At 43.4% G+C, this 22,617-nt stretch overlaps 1 protein-coding gene across 2 annotated transcripts in view; it reads left to right on the forward strand.

The window, feature by feature from the left end:
* The window catches only part of LOC143963150 (uncharacterized), a 71,612-nt gene that overhangs the window by 26,884 nt on the left and 22,111 nt on the right, over window positions 1–22,617 (forward strand). Inside the window, exons 3-4 of one of the 2 annotated variants that reach the window (XM_077472719.1) lie at window positions 6,198–6,377; window positions 8,660–8,714. In XM_077472719.1, the coding sequence (XP_077328845.1) occupies window positions 6,198–6,377; window positions 8,660–8,714 (235 nt within the window). The remainder of the gene's footprint in view (window positions 1–6,197; window positions 6,378–8,659; window positions 8,715–22,617) is intronic. The other variant, XM_077472720.1, reaches the window with a different exon arrangement.

Genomic DNA, 22,617 nt, shown 5'->3' on the forward strand with positions numbered 1-22,617 from the left:
AAGACAGGCCAGGAAAACAGATAGCAGGCAGGACATGAGACAGAATGGCGGTCAGGGTGCAGGCTGAAGTCACAGGAAATCAACAGAGTTGCGATCAGAAGGCAAGCCATGGTCACACCAATAAATTAACAGAATTGTGGTCAGGAGGCAGGCTAAGATCATACTAGGAAATCAACAGTATTGTGGTCAGGAGGCAGGCTAGGATCATACTAAGAAATCAACAGTATTGTGGTCAGGAGGCAGGCTAGGATCATACTAGGAAATCAACAGTATTGTGGCCAGGAGGCAGGCTAAGATCATACTAAGAAATCAACAGAATCATGGTTAGAAGGCAGGCTAAGGTCACACTGGGAAATTAGCAGTATGGTTAGAAGCTAGCCAGGTCAGCAATGAGTAAACAATGGAAGCCAGGCTCAGGATCAAGCTGGGTCACAACAGAAGGACAGTGCAAAGACAAGTCCAGATGAAAGCTGAGTAAGCAATGGGTAGGTGCTAGTTTGGGCCACAGGTAAATAGCTGAAGACCATCGAGCAACTTACTAGTTATAGTGATTGTAAAGGTGCATTAGAAAAAAAAAAGTTATACTTACCTGCCCTGTTGCAGTGGGTTTGCACAGAGCAGCCTGGATCCTTCTCTTCTCCGGTCCCTTTTCTGTGCTCCTGGCCCCTCCTTCGGGCCGGAGGTTCTTTACGGCATGACCAGTCCTGTCCAATCACGGCTGATCACGATGTAAACAAGAGCCGTTGATCGGCTTTTCCTCACTCGTGTCTGACAGACACGAGTAGAGGAGAGCCGATCGGCGGCTCTCCTGACAGGGGGAGTTTGTGCTGATTGTTTATCAGCGCAGCCCCCCCTCAGATGCCCACACTGGACCACCAGGGAAGCCCCTAACATATGGATGACTAGGTACATCCACCCTGGCCATCCACATGTGCCAACTTATGCCCAACATGCCAATCAGTGCCCACAAATGGGTACTGACTGGCACCATTATAGAACTAATAAAATCAGTGATGCCCAGCAATACCACCCACCAGTGTAATCAGTGCCATCCATCAGTGTCTGTAAGTGCCACCTATGAGTGCCCATCAGTGCCCTCCTAGGAGTACCCATCAGTGTTGCCTATGAGTGCCCATCAGTGCCACATACCAGTGCTGTCTATCAGTGCCACCTATCAGACCCCATCATCAGTGCCACCTCATCGGTGCCAAATGGTGCCACCTTAGCAGTGCCCCTCATTGAAGAAGAAAATGTACTTATTTACAAAAAAAATTTAAGAGAAACAAAGAAACTTTTTTTTTTTTTTTAAACATTTTTGGTCTTTTATTTGTTGCGCAAAAAATAAAAATCGCAGAGGTGATCAAATACCACCAAAAGAAAGTTCTGTATGTGGGAACAAAATGATAAAAAATGTGTTTGGGTACAGTGTAGCATGACCGCGCAATTGTCATTCAAATTGCAACAGCGCTGAAAGCTGAAAATTGGCTTGAACAGGAAGGTGTATATATGAGTGCCTGGTATTGAAGTGGTTAAATTGGCACCGAGACTGGAATTAGGCGTGCATGCCTGTGGACCTGTACTTGAGAACTAGCATGCTCCCATAAATTAGCATGTTCTTGTGAATTAGTCTGCTCTCACAAATGAGGAAGCATGCCACGTACACACGACCAAACTTTCCGGCAGAAAAGGTCAGACGGACTTTCGACTGACTTACGACGGACCTCAAATTTTCCGACAACAAAATCCGATCTGACTTTTTCTGATCGCTCGTAGAGAATTTCGATCAGACAAAGTGCCACGCATGCTCAGATCAAATTACGAGACTGATCGGATTTTCCGACAAACTTTGTCCGACTGTGTGTATGCAACACCAGTTTTGGACAAAATCTGTTGGAAAAAATCTGATGGATTTTGTTGTCGGAATGTCCGACCGTGTGTACAGGGGCTTAAGCGTTTGCTGGGTTTTAAATTTAGGTCACTGGGGTTGGTGTACTAAAACTGGGAAGTGCAAAATCTGGTGCAGCTCTGCGTAGAAACCAATCAGTTTCCAGGTTTGGTTGGTTGTCAAAGCTTAAAGGGATTGTAAAGTGAATATTTTTTTTTTAAATAACAAACATGTTATACTTACCTCCACTGTGCAGCTCGTTTTGCACAGAGTGGTCCCGAACCTGCTCTTCTGGGGTCCCTCGGCGGCTGTCTCTGCTTCCTCCCGCAGGTACTTCTATAGAATGCATTAAGCTGAAAAAACATTTACCTTTACAACCCCTTTGAGTCCATTCACTCAGGGGCAACTTTGGATCCAACTTGAAGTCATCCCAAGTTGCTTCGGCAACATGATAAAATCAATGTAAGTGAATGAGAGCCCTCTTAATGTACACTACTGAAGTCGCTCCGACTTCAGAAAAGGTTCCTGTACTACTTGAATCCGACTTCTAGGCAACTTGTACCCATTGATTTCAATGGAAGTTGCCTCCAAGTCTGATCCCCGTCTTAACTGAAGCAACTTTCCAGGAAGTAAAAATAGTTTTCTAGGCAAACCCCTCCCTCCCACAGAGCTGATTATTATGTGATTGGCCACTGGCAAAGTCCCCTGTCCTGGAGGCAACTTCAAATTGCCTTGTAAGTTGCCTCAAGTCGTGCTGCGATTCATATTCAAGTTGTGTCCAAGTTGCCTCCCAAAGTCTTGCTGGAAGCCATGTTGCCCCTGTGTGAATGGACTCTAACTGAGCAAGCTGAAGTTAGAAGCTGATTGGCTACCATGCACAGCTGGCCCAGATTCTGGTTTCTCCAGTTTTTGTAAATAAGCCCCTGTGTATCCTTCTGTTGAGGCTTACATTTCATGATAATGGTTGCATACATCCTGTCTGTTCCAAAAAAGAGCACAGAATTTCTAAGCATGGTCTCTCTGATCCCGTTCGTTATGACCTTTGATTTCCTGGACTTGTTTGTCCTGACCTCACTGATGCAACACCTGCTTTAACCTTGACTGTGTTGCTAACAACATCATACTGCTCCTTACTTTAAGGCCCGTACACACGATCGGATTTTCCAACAGGAAATGTTTAATGATAAGCTGTTGGCGGAAAATCCGACCATGTGTATGCTCCATCGGACAATTGTTGTCGGACTTTCCGCCAACAAATGTTGGTTAGCATGTCTTCAAATTTTCCAATTTCCAATTGCAAATGTGTGTTGTCTGATTTTCCGATCGTGTGTACACAAGTCCACCTGACAAAAGTCCAAAGTACAAACACGCATGCTCGGAAGCAAGGACAGTCAGAAGCGGTCAGTTTTGTAAACCAGTGTTCGTAATGGAGAATTAAAATTTGTGACGTGGCAAATTATGAAATCTCCAATGCAGCGCACATTCTCTTCTTCTTTAATGGGATAATAATGAAGCTGGTGACACTGATGGAGTTATTGCAAACTAATTTTCAAAGGCTTTTTTCTCTAGTGATATCAAGAATATTATTTTTTTTAAAATTTTTTGGCAAGTTACCACAACACCATTATCCTGTAGTTTTTAAGATCAAAGATAAAAACTATGTTGGTGTCTCTTGTTAATTTTACATTGTTTTTTGTATTTTACATTGTATTTGGGGGGCGCCACAGGGCTTCCCCAAAGCACCAACCCCCCCATGTTGAGGGCATGCGGCCTGGTACGGTCCAGGAGGGGGGGGGGGCGCTCGCTCGTCCTCACCCCCTTCCTGACCAGCCAGGCTTCGTGCTCGGATAAGGGTTTGGTATGGATCTGGGGGGGGGACCCCCACGCCATTTTTTTGGCGTAGGGGGTTCACCTTAAAATCCATACCAGACCTAAGGGCCTGGTATGCTCCCGGAGGGGGAGCCCACGCCGTTTTTTTTTTTTTAATTTGCTGTGGAGTTCCCCCTTGAGAGCTCATTCTCTGATTGGCCACGGCAAAAGTCGCCTGGCCTGGGGCGACCTAAATTCGTGTTGTAAGTCGCTCCAAGTCATGTTGACGAGTCGTGTCCAAGTTGCCTCCAAAAGTCACGTTGTAAGTTGTGTTGCCCCTGTGTGAACCGGCTCTTAAGGTACTGTTTGAGGGGTAAAGCAGGAAATTGAACCCGTAGGTGTAAAATCCTTTGCAAAACAAAACCAGAGAATTTCCAGCTCAATATACCAGTCAATCTTCTACTAACCAAATTATTCTGTCTAACAGTTTGCAGTAAAGACAGGGGATTAGTTAGCCTACATCTGCAAATACATGCGTAGGGTGCAGAGCCGCTAAAAGGCACTCCAATGTTTCTGCAGTCCTAACTCGTATGAGATATTCTGCAATGGAAGCACATGCATTCTAATGGCTAGATAGAGGGCCGGTGGGCATGGAGGGAGCCCAGCCCTCCTTAAAGGCACAGGGGCACACTGGACACCCAGCGCATAGCACAATGGCAGCAAAGGTGTCCAGTGTGTCCCCTCACCAGTATTACATCAGTAACAAACAACTGGCCATTGCCCCCACCTTTAACTGGTCTTCACAGCAAGAAGCACATGATCCTCCTCTTCTTGGGTCCCCGGCCATCATTCTTGGCCCCTCCCTCCTGCCAAGTGCCCCCAGAGCAAACAACTTGCTATGGGGTCACCCAAGCAGTCACCCTTCGGAGCTGCAGCTCTGTGTGTCCATTCACACACAGAGCCATGGCTTGGCCACCGCCCCCTCTCTTTCTCTTGTTGGCTCACTGGCTATGATTGACAGCAGCGGGAACCAATGGTTCCCGCTGCTGTCTCAGCCAATGAGGAGGGGAAGCTGAGGTTACCGTACACATCATTGTATCGCAATGGGGCTTAGGTAAGTATTAGGAGTGGCTGGGGGGGCTGCTGCACACAGAAGACGTTTTACCTTCATGTGTAAAAAATCTTGAGCCTTTACAACCACTTTAAGGTACTGTTCAAGAGTGAGATACGTGCAGAGTTCAGGAGTACACTACATACAGAGGGCAGAGGTCAGGAGTACGCTACAGAGTGCAGGGGTCAGGGGTGCCTTATGTACAGGGTGAAGAGTGCAGGAGTATACTATGAGCAGAGTGCAGAGTTCAGGGGTGCACTGTTTACAGAGTACAGAGTTTAGGGATACACTATGCACAGTGTGCAACCCCAGCTTCAACCCCCTTACCCCCCTCCCCCAATGCTTCTTCACAGCTCTACTCTCTCCTACCTGGCCTGTTTCTAGTTCCTCCCTGTGTAGGCAGCTCTGCTGCACTTTGCAGGGAGATGTTCTCTCTCTCTTTCTGATCTGTCCCCACTGTGCCTCCTATGAGTGCATGCAGGGATCTGTCAGATCCAAGAGTCACTGAGACGACCTGTCCCTTGTAAACACAAAGGCTTCTGTGTTTAGGAGTGACAATGGGCAGTGAAAGCGGAGAGAGAGAACCGGAGGTGGCACAATGAAGTTCCTCCACATTCCGGCTGCAATGGTTCGAGGGCCACATGACAGGACCCTTTGGCCCTTGTGTTTGACATATGTACTTTAGACATTGTGCGAGGATTTTCTGAGTCTGTAAATACAGACTACATCAGTACATCGAAAATACATAGTACTGTCAATAAAATGTACAAAATGTACAAATAACAAATGTAACAAAAAGAACATCAGTCTGCAGTATACCGCATAGTTCTAAGAAGGTATAGCAAATCCTTCATGAAGTTACTGGAATTAGGATAATGCTGTCTGACTTGGAGCTTGAAGAAGGTAAGTATCATGGTCTGCACAAGGCTTGTTTTTTAATCGTACAATAGGTCTCATTCTCTAGTGTATGTGGAACGAAGAGGGGAACAAGAGAAAACTCAGGAGGCATGGGTCCCAATATTAAGTGAAAACTGGTTTAGCTACAAAACCATAAAACATGGCAAGGAGAGAGGCAGAGCAGGAAGAAAGAAAGAATAAAAAAAAGGCAACTGGGATGGAAGTACAAAAATAAGGGGGGGGGGGGTCATTAGACATGAATTTTCATATAGTAATAGCAAGCATTAGATCCCAGCTAGTTGGTTTAGATAATTCACCCAGTGTTTGTGATTCCAGGTATTAGGTCTAGGTACTGTGAAGTGCAAGTATATGCCGTCCATGGCACTTGTGAGTGCATTTTAACATTTCTTTCATCTCAGTGAAAGTACTACACAGTGTTTCTGTGTTTTGGAACACTTTTTTCTTTTCTTATTACTTTATTTTCTCTTTTTTCAGACAGACTTGGCCATTGTGGAAAGACAAACACAACGTTCTATAACAGAGAAATCAATTATTCAACATAAGGCAGCCCAATTAGAATTGAAACTAGAAGGTGCCGTCCAAGAAAGGAAAAGGTTAGAAGATATGCATGAATTTCAATCGCGGCAGCAAAATACAAATTTTGAAAGGGAAAAGGTAAATATTTGGTGTCTTGTTAGCTATGTAATTGAGATCAGCATTAAATAAATCTGTATTAATGGGACATAAAGGATTCCATGGCTAATGCTTCTGAAAATGCTAGTTGTCTGGTTTTCATGGTGATTGCCTTACTTTAATAGTTCCATTCAATGACATTGTAAAGGTACATTTTTTATTTTCTACATAGCTTCCTTTAAGCTAGTGCATTGTTGGTTCACTTATCTTTTCCTTCGATTTCCCTTCTAAATGTTTTTTTTTCTTTGTTTTCTTTGTCTGAATTTCTCACTTCCTGTTCCTCCTCAATAAGCTGTTCAGTAAGCTGTTCTGGCTGACTAACCACCAGCTCGAATGAGGGTGAGAAGTTTACCGAGGAGAAACAGGAAGTGAGATATTCAGACAAAGCAAAAAAACATTTAGAAGGGAAATCAAAGGAAAAGGTAAGTGAACCAACAATGCACTAGCTCAAAGGAACCTATGTAGAAAATAAAAAAATTACCTTTACAACCCCTTTAAGTTATGTAGATTTGGGCTTTTCTATAACTTCAGAACAGCATACTTGTTGTCAGTCGGTGGACCAGAATGTTTTGCCGCTTGTGGGTCAGCAATAACAGACCCACATATAGTGTGTACTGTATATGTATATTGTGGTGCTTTGTCATCTTAGTCTTATTTGTACTCTAGTGCACATATGCAGTAAAAATAAATATATAGATGTGAATGCCATGTTTATTGCAGTACCCTGTACTGGCACAAATATAGCAAGTGCCATTTCTGGTGCACTGAAGGTCACCAAATCCTAATGGAATGCATTAATGCAATGCACGTCAGCACATTAACACTCACTTGAATGAGCAATATGTGTTAAAAATAAGTTATGATACATTTACAATTTGCTGGCATCGTGTCTTTTGTTAGTCAGTTTTCATTCTTCGCTTTCTATATCCTGTTAGGGGTGTGTGAGAGGAGATCTTTTTTTGTGCTGTAGGACCGAAGGCACTGAATTCAAGCAAAGTTGTTTATACATATTTTTGTATTACTGTTCAATACAAGATGTATGGGCGCAAATCACACTGCAAAGAATTGCATTCGATTTGAACAGGAACGTGGTGCGATTCCTCACCGAATTGCATGCAATTTCTCCCACCGTTCCTGTGTGTGTGTCTGTGTATAGAAAGGAATTAAAGCGCCATCTAGTGGGCAATTCCAAAAATGTTAGAACTCACAGTACATAGAGCCTGCATGCACAGGCCAATGTAGGTGTTCACAGGGCTGGAGGAGAGGTGGTCCACCCCCCAAGCTGACATCACTTCTGCCCTATACCAACGGGGTCCTGGAAATTTTCCTCCAGTCATGTGAGCACTTCCAGTGGCCCTGATCTGCTACCATTGGTGGCCTGGGACACATTGAGTATGTAGATTACATGTGGCCAGATGTATTGTGAGTTCTAACATTTTTAACTGCCCACTAGATGGGGCTTTTCCATTTTTATACACACACGAACAGTGAGGAAAATCGCATGCAATTTGGAGAAGAATTGCACTGCATCCCCATTCAAATCGCATGTGACTCTTTGCAGTGCGATTTGTGCCAATTTTTTTTGTATTGACCCAAACTGCAAAGTATCGGTATCAGTGAGTACTGACTGGAAGTATCGGTACTCGGCTTCACCGATAAAAATCTAGCATCGGTGCAACCATGATGACAATCTTACTGAGGAGTGTGGTCACCCTAGGACAGGGAATGCACTACTACTACAATGCTACAACCACATAACACCTCCCTCTTTTCTCTATAATAAAGGGAGATGTTTTGAAGTCCACAGAGATAGCTGGGTACAGTGTTAACTGATTGCAGTTCTGAGGCAGAGAGCAAGATTTCTAGCAGGATTAACTGCTATGTTTTTTGTATGCACTTATCGAACAGATATAATAAAAGCCTTTCAATAATATACAGACCAAGAAGGAGGAAGTTGGAGAATTGTATTTTTAGAATTTGCATACACTTTAAATATAATTGAAATTGTCAAACAAAATATTACTTAATATGCAGGCTACTAGCAACTATCCATATAACAATTAAAACATTGACACCTGCTGGTAGTAGGAAAACCGTGCACTAAAATTTTTGTAACATTTTATTTTTCATAATGCATGTTCAATTCATTGTTATAGACTTTTGAATTAAAAGCAGGTATCAGTGATTACTACTATTTTTAATAGTAAAAATCATGATATAAATAAATATTTACTTTAATACATGTACATTTATTTTTCCTGTAGAAGGACCTTCTAGAGACTATATCGTTAAAGGAGGAGAAAATAGCAGAACTGAAAGGTAAGATTAAAAAAAAAAAAAATATATATATATATATATATATATATATATATCTCTATCTATCTTAAATAAACCTCTTAAGTATACATGAAATTAAAAAGAAAAAGTGTGTATGTATGTATAAGATAATAAATAAATATATATATATATTCGTACAAAGTAGCATTGATCTCAAATCGCAGTTAAAATTGCGGCCGCGAAATTGTGGTAAAATTGCGCGACTTTGAAGTCGCACACGCGTAAAAGGGGCCTTAGGAAAATAAATAAATACATGAATAAGAAGTAACTGAAATCTGAAGTATGAATAGGATATTCACCTGTGTATGGTATTTTTTTAATTATAAATATGTAGCAAAGTCCCAGGGCCCTTGAAGCCCAATGGTGACTGGTGACCTCCAGAGTTAAGGACAGCTGACATCAGGGCTGGACTGGGACAGAAATTTGACCCTGGACTTCATCCAGAATGGCCCACTTACATTTTGAGTGTCCCATCATCACCCCCTTACATCAGAGTGTCCCATCATCACCACCTTACATCAGAGTGTCCCATTACCAGCCCCCTTACATCAGAGTATCCCATCAGCACCCCCTTACATCAGAGTATCCCATCAGCACCCCCTTACATCAGAGTGTCCCATCAGCACCCCCTTACATCAGCAGCCCCTTACATCAGAGTGTCCCATCAGCACCCCCTTACATCAGAGTGTCCCATCAGCACCCCCTTACATCAGAGTGTCCCATCAGCACCCCCTTACATCAGAGTGTCCCATCAGCACCCCCTTACATCAGAGTGTCCCATCAGCACCCCCTTACATCAGAGTGTCCCATCACCAGCCCCCTTACATCAGAGTGGCCCACTGAGCCATCGGCCCACCGGGAAACTCCCGGTAGTTCCGATGGCCAGTACATGCCTGGCTGACATCCTTCAGTGTAGAGTGGGTTACAAGGCACGGTGGGTGTAATGCAGGATGAAAAGCTGAGCGCCAGACACTTTTTGAATGCAAAGAGATTTATTGTCTCTTAAACATAACTGTACAGAGAGGACTAAAGATGGGCTAACATCCTTGTGTACATGAAACAGAGAACAGGGTCCACCCTTATGAGATTTTAAAGGCCCTAGTGGTGATATAACACCTACAAGCAAAAATGGGTATTACCGTATTTATCGGCGTATAACACGCACCCCAAGTTTAGGAGGGAATTTAAAAGAAAAAAACTTTTAGGAGGGAAGTTTAAGGAAAAAACTTACATTTAAATGCCCATCAATGCAGCCTTATCATTGTCATTTGCAGCCTTGTCAGTCATTTGCAGCCTTGCATTGCAGCCTTGTCAGTCGTTTGCAGGCTTGTCAGTGTCATTTTAAAAATGGCACCACCGAGATACAGAGCAGATGTCCTGTATATCTCGGCGGTGCTCGTTCTCGGCCGTTCTCAGCGGCTCTCGGGTATTTTCGGCCACACTCGGAGAACGGCCAAAAATAGCCGAGAACAGCCGAATATACCCGAGAACGGACGAAAATACCTGAAAGCTACCGAGAGCGGCACAGAAGATTAGGAAAGGAGGGGGATCGGTGTATAACATGCACCCCTGATTTCCCCCTGATTTTAGGGGGGAAAAAGTGCGTGTTATACGCCGATAAATACGGTATATATAAAAATAAAAATGTATTATAAAGGATTTAAAAAAATACATGATATACAAATACTTACTGTGAAAAGCATGCCTAATATTATTATATGACAACATGACATAATGACTAGATGTTGTAAGGGTCCCAGGAGACAGCACAATATAAAATGCAGGCTTCACACCCAACGCATTTCAGTAATTATTTCCTTCTTCAGGGGTGTATCAAAAAGATGGAGCCATTCATACTATAAATGCAAAAAGATAAAGTTTAAACAAATACAGCGTATCAAGGCATAAAAAAAATACTATCTGTCTATTTATGGAAACTAAGTCCAAGGACAGACTTACATGTTGATGGTAAAAAAAAATCACATATTAGCCACATACATTTAGAAATTTAAAACAGCCAGATCCTAACCTGGGGTAACCCATGCACCATAGAACCACTCACAATTTTTAGCTACTAGTGGTGAGGTATGCAGCTTTCAAACCAAAAGGCCTGCATGAAAGATATGTATATAACACGATTGTTGTAATCAGCATAACATGGAGGTAAAGCTTTAACTATAGAATTCAGAGAATACATATAAAAAGATTCAATTGTAGCGCCGTCTCCCAATGAGCACGCGCTATTTGTTTTGTAAATTTAAATTTCTCTAAAACCACAGTTGGGTTTTGGGGTCAATTGTTCTAAATTATGGTCTCAGTACCAGTTTGGCTGGATTGCACTATGTTCTGCTTGACCATAGGTGTCAGTGTCACCTCTGGCAAGCATGAGAACGCTGTCCGGTTGGACACATTGGATGCCAATCTCTCTCGCAACCAACCAGTGAGTGTGTCATCTTGCTGGGAATTCTGGGAGGGGGAACTTAAGGTGCTGAGGTCATGCGATACGGGGTTCTGGTCCAGAGGATCATTCTGTCTTCTTGGTCCTGGTCCTCCTGACCAGCCCTCAGTGGCCCTCATGGCCTGGGGTGCGGATCCATCTGTTTATGAGTCTTGGGGCTGGCTAGCCCGAGGCGCAGTAACTGGAAGGAGGATTCCAAGGTGGTCCGGTGCCGTCTTGTCTTTGGAGAGGCCCAGCAACTGAGAACGCAACTAGGGGAGGACTCTTCAGAAGAGGGCCATGCAAGAGGCTGGCTGCTCGGTAAGAGCCTGGAAGCTAAGTTGACAGACACCAGGTGAATCCACACTCATATGGCATCGCCAGACCGGCTGCAAGATACTGGTACCATACGAGGGTTCTCTAATTTCAAATATCCTTCAGTTACAACCAAGTCTGTGGCAGAGACTTTTTATTTACAAATTCTACAACCAAGTCTGTGGCAGAGACTTTTCTCTATCTGAACCATCTATCGGTTGCTAAATCTGCTGAGTGGAGATTTATCCGATGGTTGTAATATCCGGTTGCAAATGGCTATTCTCTGGATGCTATGGTGAGAGATTTATGCAGTACCAAGAGCACCTGAACTTCCTACCTTTACCCACTATCCTTTATTAAGAGACTGTGTTTTGTCTACCATTTTGCAAATAAAAATTCCTAAAGTGGATCCAGTGTCAGTCTCTACAGTTCTGTGGGCCATCTACCTCAGAAAACCCCTAGACGCATACGAGGTCAAGAAGGTAACGGTAAGCCCAAATTTAACCAGCTGCTCCTCTCGGGGATCAGTGCTACACAATAATCAAGATAAGGCATTAATGTCATCATTTTGTAGCCTACAATATATGAATCTATGCAAGACCAATATGGTGGCCATTACAAACCAAACAAAAAGAGCAGTATCCCTGCATTACTTTTTTTGCAATCTGAAGAATGAAATAATTTCTGAAACTAGTTGGGTGTGAAGCCTGCATTTTATATTGCGCTGTCTCCCGGGACCCTTACAACATCTAGTCATTATATCATGTTGTCATGTAATTATATTAGCCACGCTTTTCACAGCAAGTATTTGTATATCATGTATTTTTTTAAACCCTTTATAGTATAATTTCTATTTTTATATATAATACAGATTTTTTGCTTGTAGGTGTTATATCACCACTAGGGCCTTTAAAATCCCATAAGGGGGAACCCTGTTCTCTGTTTTTTAAAAATAGCTGTGGGAGAGAGGATTATAGGGCCAGAACACCTTTAGGTAGATGCAATGTTAATTGTCAGACTCCGAGACTTCTACAGAGAGACAGCTATGCAGGTGAAGGCCTCCAGCCGGACACCACTTCTGTATGGGTAGTACCGCTGTCTCCTATGGCAACAATCTTGTAGCTGTTACTAACGGTAAAGGTTTTCAACTATCTGCAACATGAACAGTTCTCTTTTAACTCACACTCACTCACTGTGGGTCTTCACTCAACGAACTCCCAGTCTCTCTCACTAGACTTCAGATCCAATAGCCACTGGATCCCCTAAGCTCTTCCACTGTAGCACTCAGTATCTTCCTCAAGCACCACCCCAGCTTCACTGCTGGGTCCACTCACAGATACTCCTCAAGCTTCACCCCTGCTGACACGTTAGGTCCCTGGCTTGACACTCCACAAGCATCACCTCTGCTGTCGCACTGGGTCCCTGACTTGGCACTTGCTGATGCTTTCCCACTTCTTCACTGTACCCGGTTGGCAAGAAGTCTGCTCTGGTACTGGCCTCAGCTCACTCACTGTGGTCTCTGGTAACAAGATGGTCCCTTTGTGGCGACAGCTTCCCCGCCACCTCCAACCATGACTGGTTCCCTGCTTGGCAGAACCGTTACTTCTGGTTGGACTACAAGCCCGCAGTCCCAACCCTGCACTACTTCTGGATAGGCTCTCAGATAGCCTAGCAGCCGTATGTCCCCGGGATAGGCTTTAGGTTTCGGACCTAGCAGCAACCTAGCAATATGACACACATCCACCCAGACAGCCATCCAGGTGGCACAGAACCCTGATCACCTGACTCCACCCAACTAAATAGGTTCTCCCAGCAGGCCAAGGGACCCAAGAAAATCACTGCCCATTGGCTGAGACACGCCATTCATTCCTAATCTGTCCTTGCAATGCCATTGTCTTATCTAATGTCACCAGCTATCCAGGCTATCTAGTGACAGAAGAGAGAAGTGCAGCAATTCCAGAATTGGGGCAAAATAAATTGACCTCCTAACAATTGGCCAAGGCAACCATCACTTGGCAAATAAATTTAATAGCAACCCTGCCTAAACATCAGGGTGCTACAAATACGTTTTAGAAAAGTACAAAAAATTACAAATATAGAAAAAAAATATAACACCTGAATAAGGATAAGGGAACCAACACACAAATATTCCATATTTAAATAGCAAATCTGTGATTTGCCCATGGTTATTTTAGCCATAGGGTGTGAGGAAAGCCCTGTGAAAATTAAGTCACTAAATTTGAAGCCTACACAGGGATTTATGCTGGGTTCACACTTGTGCGATCACAGACATCGCATGTGATTCGCACCACATTTCTGTGCTGCATTGCCATTTCACAGTTCGCACCGTGATTCGCAGATATCGGTGTGAAACACTGGCGATTCAGGTGCAATACAGGAACCCACACAGGATTCACAGGGTTTCCCACATCACATGTCCCAGTTCGCACTTGTGCGATGCGGAAAGCCCTGCAAATCCTGTGTGGGTTTCCGAATCGCACATCAATGTAAAGTTAGTGACATCCCCAGTTCAGTTCGCAGATCGCAGTGTAAATTCTGAAATGGTGCAGGAGTTGGATCACATAGGTGTGAACACCCATGCGATCCAATTCCAGTGCAGCCCAAAAAAAGGGTCCTGCACCATTTTGGTGCGGATGCGATATGTTTTCAGCAATTCAGGCTGAATTTGCATCACACAGACATCGCATGTGATCTGCACAGCAATGCGAATCAATGCAATGTCTGTGATCGCACAAGTGTGAACCCAGTCTTAAACTCAGGTGACAGTTCTGATTGATTGAATGATAATGCAGCAATTATATGGAGTTCTCCGTACCCGAGATTACTGGACATTTCCTTTGGCTGCCAGTGCTAAAGAGAGTATACAGTCATGGCCGAAACTGTTGGCACCCCAGAAATTTTTCCAGAAAATCAAGTATTTCTCACAGAGGCGATTCAGTTCGCATTGTGTGCTATACAAGTATTTCATTCATTCATTCACAGCGAAGTATTGCAGTAAGACATGTTTTGCTATACACATGTTTATTCCCTTTGTGTGTATTGGAACAAAACAAAAAAAGGGAGGAAAAAAAGCAAATTGGACATAATGTCATACAAAAGTTCAAAAATGGGCTGGTCAAAATTATTGGCACCCTTTCAAAATTGTGGATAAATAAGATTGCATCAAGTATGTGATGTTCCTTTAAACTCACCTGGGGCAAGTAACAGGTGTGGGCAATATAAAAATCACACCTGAAAGCAGATAAAAAGTTCACTTAATCTTTGCATTGTGTCTGTGTGTGCCACATTAAGCATGGACAACAGAAAGAGGAGAAGAGAACTGTCTGAGGACTTGAGAACCAAAATTGTGGAAAAATATCAACAATCTCAAGGTTACAAGTCTATCTCTAGAGATCTAGGTTTGCCTTTGTCCACAGTGTGCAACATTATAAAGAAGTTTGCAACCCATGGCACTGTAGCTAATCTCTCTGGGCGTGGACGGAAGAGAAAAATTGATGAAAGGTTGCAACGCAGGATTGTCCGGATTGTGGATAAGCAGCACCAAACAAGTTCCAAAGAAATTCAAGCTGTCCTGCAGGCTCAGGGAGCATCAATGTCAGCATGAACTATCCGTCGACATTTAAATGAAATGAAACGCTATGGCAGGAAACCCAGGAGGACCCCACTGCTGATACAGAGACATAAAAAAGCAAGACTACAGTTTGCCAAAATGTACTTGAGTTAGCCAAAATCCTTCTGGGAAAACGTTTTGTGGACAGATGAGACCAAGATAGAGCTTTTTGGTAAAGCACATCATTCTACTGTTTACCGAAAATGGAATGCGGCCTACAAAGAAAAGAACACAGTACCTACTGTGAAATATGGTGGAGGTTCAATGATGTTTTGGGATTGTTTTGCTGCCTCTGGCACTGGGTGCCTTGAATGTGTTCAAGGCATCATGAAATCTGAGGATTACCAAAGGATTCTGGGTCGCACTGTAGAGACCAGTGTCAGAAAGCGGGGTTTGCGTCTGAGATCTTGGGTCTTCCAGCAGGACAATGACCCCAAACATACATCAAAAAGCACCCAGAAATGGATGGCAATAAAGTGCTAGAGAGTTCTAAAGTGGCCATCAATGAGTCCAGATCTAAATCTCATTGAACACCTGTGGAAAGAACTTAAAATTGCTGTTGGGAAAAGGCGCCCTTCCAATAAGAGAGACCTGGAGCAGTTTGCAAAGGAAGAGTGGTCCAAAATTCAGGTGACAGGTGTAAGAAGCTTATTGATGGTTATAGGAAGCGACCGATTTCAATTTTTTCCAAAGGGTGTGCAACCAAAGATTAAATTAGGGGCAGGGGCGGACTGACTACTCATGGGGTCCCCGGGCAATCAGAGATTATGGGGCCCCCAGGCAATCAGAGATTATGGGGCCACACTGTATACGCAGACATGTTTCTATTGGCTGAGAAGGTACTGGAGAGGTGGGGCAGTTATAATCTCAGGATTTTTAGACCAAAAGGATGTCAGTAAGGGACATTTCAGAGACAGATGTAAAAAAAAAAACACAGATTTTTTCATACTGTCCCTGGTTTTACTGAGGCTGGCAACCCTGATGGCAACCCTGATGGGGCCCCCTAGTGGCCGAGGGGCCAAATGGTCAGTCCGCCCCTGATAAGTTTTGTGTGACATTATGTCCAATTTGCTTTTTTTCCTCCCTTTTTTTGTTTTGTTCCACTACACACAAAGGGAATAAACATGTGTACAGCAAAACAAGTGTTACTGCAATACTTTTCTATGAGAAATACTTCTAGAAAAATTTCTGGGTTGCCAACAATTTCGGCCATGACTGTATGGTATTAAAAGGAAAGGTAAGTACAAGCTGCTGGGAGTGAGAGGTATAAAAGCATAACATACATATTAGCATTCTTACCGATCCAAGTAAATAGACTGGAAGCCAGAAAAACTACATTCCTGCTATATAAGTAATTTGCATATTTATAGCCATAATAATTTAGTGCATTGGGAGAGTACAAAATGACACAATCAATCATCTGTACTAAAGCTATAAAGAAATAAAATAATAGCCACAATGATTTTATATTTATGAAGGTTTAATAAAGATGTGATTTGAAGAATTTCTCACAATCCTGATGCGCTGAATTCTGTTTATTGTATTGGGGAGGATGTCACCATTTTCCACACAGGGGGCAGTGGGCCTTGACATCAAATATTATCGCTTCAATAATATTTATCCACTTAAGGGCCGAGCCTCTTTGGCCCCTTTCACCATTCAGATCCGCCTGTCAGTTTTTTTAGGCGGATCTGAGCGGTGACACGCCCGCTGATATCCGATCTGCCCCAATCCGCTCCGCAAAATCCAGACGGATGGAAACCCTATTTTCCATCCGTCTGACGGAAGAAAAACGGACAGGTGGTCCGTAAACGTCTGAACCCCCACAGGGGAGAGCAGACTCTCTGACAGGTCCATCCCTGCACAGAGTGCAGAGACGGACTTGTCATCCACCAGCTCAGTGGGGATCAACAGAGCGACCCCTGCTGAGCAAGCGGATGCTAAATACGGACAGCCCTGTGTGAAAGGGGCCTTTCTGAGATTTGGTGTTTACAAGTTAAAATAATTTTTTTTGCTAGAAAATTATGTAGAACCCCCAAACATTATTTTTTTTTCTAACACCCTAGAGAATAAAATGGCGGTCATTGCAATAATTTCTGTCACACCATATTTGCGCAGCGGTCTTACAAGTGCACTTTTTTTGGAAAAAATGTATTTTTGCATAAAAAATAAGACAACAGTGAAGCCCATTTTTTTATTTTTTATTGCAAAAGATAATGTTACGCTGAGTAAATTGATACCCAACATGTCACACTTCAAAATTGCGCCCGCTCCTGGAATGGCGACAAACTTTTACCCTTAAAAATCTTTATAGGCGACGTTTAAAAAATTCTACAGGGTGCATGTTTTGAGTTACAGAGGAGGTCTAGGGCTAGAATTATTATTCTCGCTTTAATGATCACGGTGATAACTCGCATGTGTGGTTTAAACACTGTTTTCATATGTGGGCGCTACTCGCGTATGGGTTCGCTTCTGCACACGAGCTTGGCGGGATGGGGAAAAAATATTTTTCTTATTTATTTTACTTTTTATTTTTTATTTCTACACTGTTCTTTAAAAAAAAAATGTGTCACTTCTATTCCTATTACAAAGAATGTAAATATCCCTTGTAATAGAAAAAAAAGCATGACAGGACCTCTTAAATATGAGATCTGGGGTCAAAAAGAGCTGAGATCTCATATTTACACAAAAATGCAATAAAAAAATAAAAATAAAAAATTGTCGTTTAAAAAATAAATAAATAAAAAATGTCCCTTTAAAAGTTATGGGCGGAAGTGACGTTTTGACATCACTTCTGCCCTGCAATGGTATGGAGACGGGTGGGGGTCATCTTCCCCTCACTCATCTCCATACCTAACAGAGAGAAGGATCTGATTGCCTCCACCGCTGTCAGCGGCTCCGGTTATTTGCTATTTCTTTTCCCCACAAAAGTGGAGTTACCCCTTTAAAATGGAAGGGTACACAAAGTAAAAACTGATTGTCTAATATCAATGTAAGCCAAGGGTCTCAAACTGGCAGCCCTCCAGCTGTTGCGAAACTACAGGTCCCATGATGCATTGCAAGGCTGACAGTTTTAAGCATGATTCCCACAGGCAGAGGTATGATGGGACATGTAGTTTTGCAACAACTGGAGGGCTGCCAGTTTGAGACCCCTGAATTGTAAGCTTTTATTTCTCATGGGGAAAAACTATAGAAAATAACAGGATGCACAAGCAAGATTAATTAAAATGTTGACATACATCTGTTGTGACTTTCTTCTGATCCGCAGTAAAACAGAAGACCTTAGTGTATCCAGTGACAAATGGCCTGGTTTGGGGCACATTTATGAATCACTGCCTAGCTTGTGCTTGAATAATTCAAACTATTTGAATTATAGGGCCATGTGTATGCTAGATGATTATTGTGTCCCAGATTTTTATGGCGATTCTTTACCAGTCCTTGTTATTACACTGGACACTAGCCAATGCTGTTTTTTCTAAAATTGTAAAGCAGAAATGGCACCAGGAAATGATCAACACAAAGGCAGAAGCATGCACAGCCTTTCATACACATATTTTGCTGGCCAGTGCATTCATTAAAGCGGTCCTGCACACACTTTTTTTACTTTATCTCACTGCCTTCCTAATCTGCCAAAGAGTGCTAAATGGCCTTTTTTTTTTTTTTCAATCGTACCTTATAATTGCTTACCCGGTCTATATACACATGCCTCTGTGTCTGCGGCTGTGGGCGGGGTTTGTGCGGGTATCCGCATCATTTCCTGTCTCCTGGGATCTGGTGTCATTCATCCCAGGAGTCAGTGCGGACAGCTGATGCAAAATCCTGTTATGGCAACATAGTTGTTTACGTCGCTCGGCACTGTTGCCAGTGCGCATGCGCGGGAACCAGCAAGGCATGCTGGTAGTTCTAACGAAAGGGAACAAGCAAGTGATTGCTTGTGGGCTTCAAATGCCCACAAGCAAAATGAAAACTCAGTTTTCTTTTTAAAAGTGCCAATTTTATCAAAAAATGGACCTGGATACCGGACAGACATCTAACAAGTGAGTTTAACGTTCGACTGCTAATACTTGTAACATGAGAAAAATAAATAAATGTGTGCAGAACCGCTTTAACCACTTGAGATCCGCGCTATAGCCAAATGACACCTACAGCGCTGATCTCCTTTGCCGGGACTACGTCCATTGACATCGTCCCGTGCACGAGCGGCCTGTGCGCCCCCTGAGGGGCACGCGCGGCGCGCTCTGTGATCGGCGAGTCCATGAGACTCGCCTGATCACCGATCCGTGCAAGGGGTCGATCCCGACCCCTTATCACGTGATCAGCTGTCAGCCAATGACAGCTGATCATGTGATATAACGGAGCCGGTAATCGGCTATTATTCCTCCTCGCGCTGACAGCGCGAGGAGAAGAAAAAAAAAAGCCGATCACCGGCGGCCGTGATCGGGACATCAGTCCCGATCACGGCCAGCCCTGCTAGTGCCCACCTGCCCCCTGCCAGTGCCCACCTGCCCCCTGCAGTGCCAAATGTTTAAAAAGTAAGTGCCCCCGTCAGTGCCACCCAGCAGTGCCACCCACAGTGCCACCCAGCAGTGCCCACAATCTGCCTCAAAGGTGCTGCACCCCAGTGACACTTATCCGTGCCCATCAGTGTCATCTACCAGTGCCCAGCAGTGCCGCCCATCAGTGCCCAGCAGTGCCACCTATCAGTGCCCATCAGTCCCATCTATCAGTGGTACCTATCAGTGCCCATCTGTGCCACCCATCCGTGCCACCCATCTGTGCCCATCTTTGCCCATCAGTGCCGCCTTATCTGTGCCCATCGGTGCCGCCTTATCTGTGCCTATTAGTGCCGCCTTAACTATGCCTATCAGTGCCCACCAGTGCAGCCCATCAGTGCCCACCAATGCAGCCCATCAGTGCCCACCAGTGCAGCCTATCAGTGCCGCCTAATCAGCGCACTTCAATGAAGGAGAAAAATGACCCGTCTGCAAAATTTTATAACAAACTATTAAACATGATTTATTTTTATTTTTTTGCATCTTTTTTTGTTTGTTTAGCAAAAAATAAAACTCTGAGCTGTAACTAAATACCACCAAAAGAAAGCTCTATTTGTGGGAAAAAAATGATAAAAATTTCATTTGGGTACAGTGTTGTATGCCCGCGCAATTGTCATTCAAAGTGCATCAGCGCTGAAAGCTGAAAATTGGTCTGGGACTGAGGGGGGTTTAAGTGCCCAGTAAGCAAGTGGTTAAATAGTCATCCCTGCCACAAAATTTTGCATGCAATATTGGGCTACGATACTGCATTTATATAGGAGTACTGTGGTATATGAGTTCAAAGGTACCATACTGGAGTAGCCACTTCATTATGTTACGCATGACACTGAAACAGACCCCTCCTGTACAGATGTGTACAACACCATTACAGGTCCATGGTTTTGCATTACTATAAAATGTCAAAAAGCCATCACAATAGCACAATGACCTCAACAGGTCATCACAATAATCTCAACAGGGGATCTGCCATACAAGCTGTGTAGCCTGAATGGAGGAATCTGTTATATGCTTTCTGTTTAGCTTGAAGGCAGAATGAAAAAAATAATATGTGTATGGCCAGCTAAGGCTTGATTCACACCTATGCATTTTACCTGCTTTTTGCATTTTGCAGAATTGCATTACAGCTCATTTAACATGGTTTCCTATGGAACACGTTCTGTAGAGCAAGTCTGCAAAATGCAAAAAGCACTAAAAATGCCATAGGTGTGAATCAAGCCTTAAAGTGATACTAAACACACACAATTTAATTGACATTGTACCTTCTATTTCTATATGTGGATGATGGCACTGTAATTATTTTAATTTAAAAAAAATTAAGTATCTTTCCTAATCCAAATACAGCTGTCACATGACTCAAAATCTCTCTTAGCCTGTCTGTAGGAAAACATGAGCAGGATGAGCTTTTAGTATCTCACAAAAGTGAGTACACCCCTCACATTTTTGTAAATATTTTATTCTATCTTTTCATGTGACAACACTGAAGAAATGACACTTTGCTACGATGTAAAGTAGTGAATGTACAGCTTGTATAACAATGTAAATTTTCTGCTCCCTCAAAATAAGTCAACATGCAGCTAAAATGTCTAAACCGCTGGCAACAAAAGTGAGTACACCCCTAAGTGAAAATGTCCAAATTGGCCCCAAAGTGTCAATATTTTGTGTGCCACCATTATTTTCCGGCACTACCTTAACCCTCTTGGGCATGGAGTTCACCAGAGCTTCACAGGATGCCACTGGAGTCCTCTTCCTCTCTTTCACGACAAAATCAGAGAGCTGGTGATTGTTAGAGACCTTGCGCTCCTCTACCTTCCGTTTCAGGATGTCCCACAGATGCTCAATAGGGTTTAGGTCTGGAGATACACCTGGCCACTCCAACACCTTTACCCTCAGCTTCTTTAGCAAGGCAGTGATCGTCTTGAAAGTGTTTTTGGGGTTGTTATAATGTTGGTATACTGCCCTTTGGCCCAGTCTCCGGAGGGAGGGGATCATGCTCTGCTTCAGGATGTAACAATACATGTTGGCATTCATGGTTCCCTCAATGAACTGTAGCTCTCCAGTGCTGGTAGCACTCACGCAGCCCCAGACCATGAAACTCCCACCACCATGCTTGACTGTAGGCAAGACACACTTGTCTTTGTACGCCTCACCTGTTTTTTGCCACGCATGCTTGACATCATCTGAACCGAATACGTTTATCTTGGTCTCCTCAGACCACAGGACATGGTTCCAGTGATCCAGTCTTCAGAAAACTATTTGCAGGCTTTCTTCTGCATCATCTTTAGAAGAGGCCTCCTTCTGGGACGATAGCCATGAATACCAATTTGATGCAGTGTGTGTCGTATGGTCTGAGCACTGACAGGCTGACCCCCACCCCTTCAACCTCTGCAGTAATGCTGGCAGCACTCATCTATTTCCCAAAGACAACCTCTGGATATGACGCTGAGCACGTGCACTCAACTTCTTTAGTCAACCATGGTGAGGCCTGTTCTAAGTGGAACCTGTCCTGTATGGTCTTGGCCAACGTGCTGCAGCTCAGTTTCAGGGTCTTGGCAATTTTCTTATAGCCTAGGCCATTTTTATGTAGAGCAACATTTCTTTTTTTCAGATCCTCAGAGAGTTCTTTGCCATGAGCTGCCATGTTGAACTTCCAGTGATGAGAGAGTGAGAGCGATCACACCAAATTTAACACACCTGCTCCCCATTCACACCTCAGACCTTGTAATGCTAATGAGTCACATGACACCGGGGAGGGAAAATGGCTAATTGGGCCCAATTTGGACATTTTCACTTTGGGGTGTACTCACTTTGTTGCCAGTGATTTAGACATTAATGGCTGTTTGTTGAGTGATTTTGAGGGGACAGCAAACACTGTCATACAAGCTGTACACTCCCTACTTTACATTGTAGCTAAATGTAATTTCTTCAGTGTTGTCACGTGAAAAGATATAA

This window comes from Lithobates pipiens, unplaced genomic scaffold, assembly GCF_037356315.1.
Source record: "Lithobates pipiens isolate NorthernLeopardFrog02 unplaced genomic scaffold, aLitPip1_a1.2 Scaffold_8, whole genome shotgun sequence".
Classification (NCBI taxonomy): domain Eukaryota; kingdom Metazoa; phylum Chordata; class Amphibia; order Anura; family Ranidae; genus Lithobates; species Lithobates pipiens.